Source organism: Loxodonta africana, chromosome 3, assembly GCF_030014295.1.
Source record: "Loxodonta africana isolate mLoxAfr1 chromosome 3, mLoxAfr1.hap2, whole genome shotgun sequence".
In the NCBI taxonomy this organism is placed as follows: domain Eukaryota; kingdom Metazoa; phylum Chordata; class Mammalia; order Proboscidea; family Elephantidae; genus Loxodonta; species Loxodonta africana.
In genome coordinates, this window is record NC_087344.1 from 54,806,956 (window position 1) to 54,815,794 (window position 8,839).

Below are 8,839 nucleotides of genomic sequence, written 5' to 3' on the forward strand. Positions count from 1 at the left end.
AACAGCAACAAGATGTGTGCACAGCTGGCCTATATCTGCCATGTGCACATGGGGATGCCTGGTTTAAGGCTGACACATCTTCTTGTTAGGTTCTGTGAAGTCTGAGTTGGCTCTGACTCATAGCGGCCCTATGTACAACAGAACCAAACACTGCTAGGTGTTGTGAGCACTTGTGCATATTCCCACAAATGTGTGCATACGGTTTGCCAATGAAATGCTTTATTCAGAAGAGACCCCCAGGACTGTAGATGCTCCAGCTAAGCAGGAAGTTGGACTAGGAGGAGATCAGAGAAGCTACCATCAGAGAAATCTCCTGCTGACTGAGGAAGGAGAAGGAAGGGGCCAGGCATAAATCAGCCAGGCTTTGGCTTCTCATTCTGGGCAAGGATAGAAGAGGAGCCCCCGGCTTGTCTCTAGGATGGGAGAGAGGTATTTTCTTCATTCCCAGGGGACTTGGCCAGGGCAGGGAGTGGTGGTGTTAGAGAAGGAAACTCAGCATTGGGTGGTGAGGCTCTGGGGAAAGAGGCAGCTTTCAGCAGCTGGGGGTCTTCCCACTGCACTGCCCATTGGAGTAGTACTGGAACTTTTTATTATAGGTCTTCTGGTTTCTTGCAAAACAGTAGGCAGCATTTCTATCACATTGACACAGCTGGCTCTTGCAGGAGTCCTGTTTTGCTGAAATCACAAGAAAATAGACATGGGACAGGGGTTTAATACTTTATGACTTCTTCTGGGAACCCCGGGGGAGAAGACACAGTCCTCGATCTCCAGAAGTTCCTAGATGGAGACAAGCAACTATGTTCAGATATTTCTGATTAATGGAGACAGGATTCCTGCCCTCAGGAAGATAGTTTCCAGTCTGATGGAGACACACAGCATCCAAACATGGGAAGACTCTTTTATATGCCTTCCTAACTACCACTGTTTTCTCCTTCTTGCTAACAGATTTGTCCAGTGGGCCAAGTGCCCAGCCCCTGAGAATGGCTCCTGATTGATGTAAGCCAGCAAGTTTGCAGTGATTGATCTCTGGCTAACATGTGACCCCATTCTGGCCAATGAGTCACAGGAGAAGCTGCTGAGAACTTCTGGGAAGGATTATTTTCCTCCCTCAAAAGGGACGTGTACAATGGGAAAACCTCTTTTGGAGTGTGAGGCCATGATGCTTGGAGCTGAAGCTTGTGTCTTGACACCACAAGTTAGGTACTGCCAACATGGCAGAGCAGTATCTAACAATATTGACAATATGGTTGAGAAGCTGCCCCAGCCTGGCATTGCTCTCTTCCAGACTTCTTGTTATGCAAGACTCATACATCCCCACTATCCTGATGCTTGCAACTCAAAGCCTTCTGAAGATACATGATCCTATGGAGAGGTCATAATGGGCAAGATGATCCTAAAGCACTTCTGATTCTAAAGAACTCAGGGTGTTGAGTGAGAGTCCATGATTTTTAAAAATCCTGCTCATGGATCTGCTGTCTGAGGACATTGAGCAAAGCCTTCTAGCCACCAGCTCATCCTTCTCTTCCCCTTCAGAGCAAAACTTTCTCCAAATAATTTTCTGTACTTACTCTCTCTACTTCTTCATTTCCATTTATACCCCAACCCACTCCAGTCTGGCTTTGCCCTCACCACTTCATGGGGACAGCTCTCACTGAACTCTTCCTGACCTTCCTGCCTCTAAATCCAAAGGATTCTTGACAATCCTTACCTTGGCAAACCCCTCTGTTAACCTGGCTCTTGTTAATCTTCTCCTCCTTTCTTGCAATCATCTTCTTACCAACTTTTTTGATCCTCCTTTGTCAGCTCTCCTCCTCCCTCTCTGATTATTCCTGCTCTATCTCCGTTCTGGGCCCTTCAGCATTAAACAGGTGATCATGTCCAGTTCTGCTGCTGCCTCCTGATTTTATGCGTCCAGTGCAGACCCTTCCCCTGAGCTGCAAGTTCACACATCCAGCTGCCTGCTGGTCATCTCCTGGGTGTTCCAAGTCCCCTTCAACTCAATGTGTCCCAAACAAAACTCCTCCTCCTTCACCCCATGCCCCTGCCCAAGCCCTCTTCTTGTGGTCTTTATCTCAGTTGTGGTACTACCATCCATACAGTCACATGCCCACTTAACACCTTCCTATTCTAACCCCCTACCCAGTCAATCACCAAACTCAGATAATTCTACCTCTCAAACGCATCTTAATTTCATTGTCCAACCCTTTCCATTTTGACCACCATTGTTTTATGTCAAAATCCTAGTATCTCTTGTCTGGATTCCGGTAATAGCCTTCTCACAGGTTCCCCTTCCATCCTGTCTCCATCCACCCTGCAGCCACAGTTAGTTCCCAGAAATGCAAATCTCATGTCACTCCTTTGCTAATACCTCCTTTTTGCTTTAAGATGGAATCTTGGTGGTGCAATGGTTAAGTGCTTGGCTGCTAACTGAAAGGTTGGTGATTCGAACTCACCCAGTGGCTGCACGGGAGAAAAGACCTGGCAATCTGCTCTCGTAAAGATTACAGCCTAGAAAACACTATTGGGAAATTCTACTCTCTCACCTGGGGTTGCTATGAGTTGAAAATCAAGTTGATGGCACCAAAAAAGAACAACAGTTGCTTTAGGATAAAATCTAAATGGAACATGGCCATGAAGGCCTTACTTGATCTGTTGTTCTTGTTGTTAGCTGTCATTGAGTTGGACCCGAACTCATGGGAATCCCATGCACAAATGAATGAAACACTGCCTGGTCCTGTGTCAACCCCATGATTGGTCGTGGATCAGATTCTTGTGATCCACAGAGTTTTCATTGGCTGATTTTCAGAAGTAGATCACCAGACCTTTCTTCCTAGTCCATCTTACTCTGGAAAGTCCACTGAAACCTGTTCAGCATCACAGCAACATGTAAGCCTTCACGAACAGATGGGTGGTGGCTGTGCATGTGGTGTATTGGCCAGGAATCAAACCTGCATGGAAGGTGAGAATGCTACTACTGAACCACCTTTGCTCCTAATTGTCTTGATCTAGCCCCTTGCTATCTCTCCAGCATTGCCTCTCACCACTCCTTCTTTTCCCCACATGGTTCTGTTCAGCAACACAGAATTGCTTGCAGTTCCCCTGAGTTCCCCTGAGCACACTCCAGGTTTTTACTATGTTGTTGCCTCTTCCTGTACTGCTCATCCACCTTGGCTATCCCTGTACAGTGTTTATGACTCAGCCTAGAGGCCACCACTTTCAGGAACCCCCCTGGAACTTCACGCTGTGTTAAGGGCTCCTTCTTTTTGTTTATTTCCTATTGGAGTCTTTACCATATTGGGCTTTCATTTTCTTTACCTCTCACTCAACTATGAGCCTTTGAGGCAGGGACAATATCCCTCTGTATTTCTACATCTGGTGCCCAGCCCAGTACTCAGCACAGTGGACACTGAATAAGGAAACCGTGTGGGGTCGTAGAACTGTGTCTTACCACAGACAATTTGGCTTCCACTCTTGGTGAACTTGTAATTCAGAAATTTGGTGCCACACCTACGTTTCTCCAGACGTTTATAGCAGCAGTCGTGTTCAGCGCAGCACCTGTGATGAGGACATCCCATTGGGGCCACTTTCCCACAGCTCAAAGGAGCTAGCCTTCCCCGGCTCTCACCTCCTTTACCCTGGAGAGACATGGTTACTCTGGAGCCTAGAGCAGAGTTTCCACCCTGCTGGCTGTGTTTCCAGCCTCGACTCCCTGGTGTTATGTGGCAGCAGTGAGCAGAGGGGAGAGAGATGAAGAGTGGCCTCACCGATCTGTCGCATCCTTGGGGGATCCTTTGCCACCAACACCACAGTGGCAACCATAGAAACCATAGCTGGATGTAGCTTCCTTTCCTGTTACCAACCGGATCATTTTTCGGAAATCCAGTAAACTCCCCTGGACTTGCAGCAGGCCTGGAAGGAAACTGGTTGCTGTTGGGGACTGGGCCCTGTGTCCTGCCTCCCTGCCCCTCTCTTCACTCCCTTTCTCCACCCTGCTGGTCTCTATCCCTGTCCCCCTTGGAGAGGCCTTGCTGCCATGAGAAGGAAAACTGGGAGATGGGGTTGCTTCTTCCCCTGGCCTGTCCCCCTTAGGGTCAAGATCAGGGTCAGCTCTTACCCAAGGCCATGATTACTACCAACAGCAGGAGGGTCTTCATGCTGAGAGTTCTGTGAGGGAGAAGTGCAGGTGGGTTTTTCTATATTTCTCTCCCAGGTGGTCCCCAGATTCTTTCTTTGGCCCTGTGCTCTCCTACTCACATTCACCAACCCTGGAGATTGGGTTTTGCAAAGGAGCACACAGAAGGGTGACACCCTTCATCACACACAAGGTGTACAGGAGAGCTCTCCAGTGATGCATGCAGACACGCACGCACTCCTGACTTCCCAACTCCGTTGAGCAGTTTCATGCACACAAGCCCTCAGAGCCAGCTAGATCCCACATAATACACTAATGAAATGCCCACAATCCTCTTCAAATGGAGAGTTCCTGGGAGGTTGGGACCACGTTCTTCCCAACGACAGGGAATTTCCCAAGGTCAAAGCTGTGTCTGCCCCGTTAGACACATGTTGCATGTCCCCACACTGAACTCAAGGCTTGGTAATTCCATCCAGGGAGTCTGATCCCAATATTTTTCTCCAGTACCCTCTCTTTGGAAGACTTTCTAACCCCTTACACACAGACACATACACAGACACATGCTCTCTCTCTCACACACACACACTCACTCTTTTGCACTCAAACACTTGTGCAAGCGTCCTTCCATACAACACACTCACAGACCCACACAACACCCCGGTGTAATATACCCTCTTGTACACAACAAACCCTGCACACGCATGCATGTGCACTTACATGTCCATCTATGCATGCATGCACACATATGCGTCCAGATACACAACACAGTTACTCTCCGAGTCAGCGAGTGGGCATTAATTTCTGGGTATTTACCTCTCACAGGATGTCAGAGCCCATACCTCCAAGTGACTGTCATGTCTATTCCAAACTCCAGCTCTCCTTAAATAGCTACTTCCTCTGGGAGGCTGGGAGTGGTGAGGGGTGGGAATGAGGGCAGGGTCAGTAGGTGGACTCACAGTTTGGCACATTTATGCTCCTGGTAAATCCCCACCCTTTCCCCTCAGCAGCTGGCAGGACAGAACTGAGGATGGAAAAAACTTTTGTGTCATTGGACAGGTACCAGAATAAATTTCAAGAGATTTTGAAGTGTTTACCATGGATTTAGCTCCTGACTGAGTAAATTTCCCAAACTGGCTCTGGGTATGACCATCAATCACCTGCCTGCACCCACCTTCTAGGGTGAGCAGGGACTGTCAACTGTTTCAGGCTGGAGACTCATTGCAGAGACAGTGGTGCCATTGACTGAGGGGAGGTGGCTGTTTTCTTCTGCTAAATGTGGCTTCTGGGACTAAGAAAGAGGGCATGCATTCATTCATTCACAGCAAGCACAACCTACATCTCTACAAACTTCCGGGCCCTGTGCAAGCCCTTTGGGAGGGGATAACGATTAGACCCGAGTCCTGCTGGTGTACCATCTTCATGATCGTTAATATGTTTGAGTCCATTGTTTCGGCTAATGTGTCAATCCATCTAATTGAGGGTTTCCTTTGTTTTCACTGATGCTCTACTTTATCAAATGATGTCCTTTTCTAGCGATTGGTTTTTCCAATGATGTGTCCAAAGTACGTTTGTCATACTGTGGTGGCTTATGTGTTGTTTTAATGCTGGGAGCATTAAGATGACACCATTATTTCAAATACCAGCCTGGTCACCCGTGAGGGACAAGTTTCAGCAGGGCTTCCAGACTAGGAAGAAAGGCCTGGAGATCTGATTATAAAGATCAGCCAGTGAAAACCCCATTAGATTTTCTTAGATTTCTCAGCAAGCTCCCAGGCTAGAATGCTAACAACTGCAATTTCTGGTCTCATTTGTAGCTAGTTTTCTGGACTAGACTTAAGTTCTGTAAATAAGATACAGCTGTATGAGACTCGAATTCAGAACTAATTTAAGTGGGAAAGGATCAGGGTATAAGGCACCCATTTTGCTGGTTCAGTTTGTAGCAGAGAAGTTGTGACTCAAGAGCAGAGGCTCAAGCAGCACCAGCTTCTTCTCCTTTTTTAAACATAATTTACTTAATTTTTATTGTTACTGTTGTTGAGAATAAACCCATTGCTGTTGAGTCAATTCTGACACATAGCAACCCTGTAGGATAGAGTAGAACTATTCCATATGATTTCCAAGGATGTAATCTTTTTTTTAGATATGGTAATCACTTGTTTTACTGTGCTTTCAATGACGGTTTACAGAGAAAATTATTTCTCATTAAATAATTAATATAGCAATTTTTTGTGAGATTGGTTGCCAACCCAGTGATATGTCAACATTCTCCACTTCTCAACCTTGGGTTCCCCATTTCCATTCCTCCAACTTTCCTATCCCCTTCTCCTTTCTCACCCTTGCCACCGGGCTGGTGTGACCATTTGGTCTTGTATGTTATTGTTTTTTTATGGGCTTATCTAATCCAAGGCTGTAACCTTTACAGGAACAGATTGCCACGTCTTTCTCCCATGAAGCTGCTGGTGGGTTTAGACCACTGACCTTTGAGTTAGCAGCCAAGATTTTAACCACTGTGCAACCAGGGCTCCTTCTGCTGAGAATATACACAGCCAAATATACACCAATTCAATAATTTCAGTGACATTCAACAATTTCAATGAATAATTGGGTGGCATTGATTGACTACATTCTTCAAGCTGTGCAACCATTCTCACCCTCCGATTCTGAATTGTTTCTCCCTCATTAATGTAAACTCATTGGGTTCTAAGGTTCCTAGCTAATCTTTTCAATAGCTGTTGTCAATTTGATTTCATATAAATCTTATAAGAGAACAATGATCAAGGCAGACATTCTTACTAATTAAGCTAAGCTGTTGTTTAGTTTAAGGAAGACTTCAGGGGATATTTTTGGTTCAAGGTTGAAAGATTATTTCAGGGCACTATTTTTTGGCTTCTGCCAGGCTCCATGGCTCCAGAAAGTCTGGAATCTATAAGAATTTGAAATTATGCTCTGCATTTCTCCCTTTTGACCAGGAGTCTTATATAGAATCTTTAATCAAAATGTTCAGTAACGGTACTCAGGTACCATTCAGTTCTTTTGGTGTATGGTGAAGGAGAGAGTTGTTCATGAGGTCAGTTAGCCACACATTTCATTTCTTCTTCCTATTCCTGACTCTCCTTCTTCCTCTGTTGCTCTAGGTGAATAGAGACCAATTGTTGTGCCTAGGACGGCCATTGAGCAGCAGCTTCTTAATTTGACAAGTCAGCTTCCTGATTGTGTCAGGGGCACAAGTTACCTCTGTGGCTCGGTTGCGAGGTGTGGCTTTGAGAGTTGTTTTTAAAAGCTCAGTTTACATAGTCTGTTTCTCGAAGCTTTTAATCCCTCCCAGTTTATATTAGCTAAAGTGAACTCTGGCTGATATAGCAATTGGTACCAGGAATGGTTGCAAATAAAGACTCTCAAGAAATGATAATGTGAAATTGGTTATTTTATCTGGTTGTGTTTGATGATAGTGAGGAACCCAACAGTACTATAGGATTGGCCAGTGGTAGTCCACGACGTGCAGTGCTGAAACAGTTACTAAATATCACCTGTGGCCACTTGGAAAGAATCCAAAGCAGGCTTTGTCACATGGAGTAACTGCTGGAATAAACTATTGTCATAAAAAAACAAAGACTGTGCAGTGGGTTGAATTTCTCCGTTTTAGAGAGTTTAAAGAAAGAAAATGATAAGCTCAGAGTTTTCAAGTTCTATCTCATAATATGGACTGATGACAAGGAAAACTTGTATGGCCGCCGTAAAATAATCTTTTATCTTTTGCGGCCTTGGGCTAATGTAGCAAAAAACTAGTCATGCCATTTATTATATCAGGTTATGGAATGATAATATGGGTGGAATTCTCAGCCTCATCAACTTTCTTATGTGCAAGTTAGAGTATTGACTGGGAGAAAAATAGACCCCAAGAATTAGAATGGGCATACTTAGATAGGCTCAGATTATCTAAATACCCCAAATGCATTTAACTGGCTTGTTTATTCTGTGCAGAAGACAGATGAATCTTGGAGGGTGACCATGGGTTATTGGAATTTATATATGTTTTAACTCCATTTGAAGCTGTAATTCCATCTTTAGTCTTCTCCCTGAGCAAATCAACTCAGCCCCTGACACCCAAAATACAGATATGCATTATTAAATGTTTTCTTTCTCTATTTCAAAGAGAGGAGCAGTTGCTTTCACCTAGCAGAAACAGCAGTACACTTTTACCGTGCATGGCTGTATGGATGTCAATCAGCTTCTTTTCTCTGCCACCCCAATGCTCGATCAAAGGGGTAATGAATAAAGCAGTCATGGAGGTAGGGTGGTCCCTGGGTGGTGCAAACAGTTAACACTCTTGGCTGCTAACCGAAAGTTGGAGATTTGAGTCCACCCAAGGCACCTCAGCAGAAAGGCCTGGAAATCTACTTCCAAAAACTCCACCACTGAAAAAACTATGGAGCATAGTTCTACTGCACTACACGTGGGGTTACCATGAGTCAGAAAAGACTTGATAGCAACTGGTGCTGGTAACTGGTTGTATGGGTGGAGGTTTTGCATGGGTGCACCGACAAAGCCTTCTCCCTTCCACAGCTAATCTGAATACCTCTGAGACTAATTCTGAGCCTCTAAAATGACATCATATCTCAGTGAGGACAATCACCTGACAATTATATTGGATCACTGCCAACATGGTGGAGGGAGTTATTTTCTTCATTCAAATAAACAATTATTTTA

General features: G+C 45.1%; 1 protein-coding gene across 1 annotated transcript; it reads right to left on the reverse strand.

Moving 5' to 3' along the window:
• Positions 1 to 532: 532 nt before the first annotated feature.
• PLA2G2A (phospholipase A2 group IIA) lies at positions 533 to 8,417 on the reverse strand. Its single transcript, XM_064279934.1, has 4 exons — positions 8,333 to 8,417; positions 3,765 to 4,107; positions 3,449 to 3,555; positions 533 to 675 (listed from the first exon to the last, which is right to left on the reverse strand). The coding sequence occupies exons 1-4, from the start codon at positions 8,415 to 8,417 to the stop codon at positions 533 to 535; spliced, it is 678 nt and encodes a 225-aa protein (XP_064136004.1).
• Between the last annotated feature and the right edge of the window lie 422 nt (positions 8,418 to 8,839).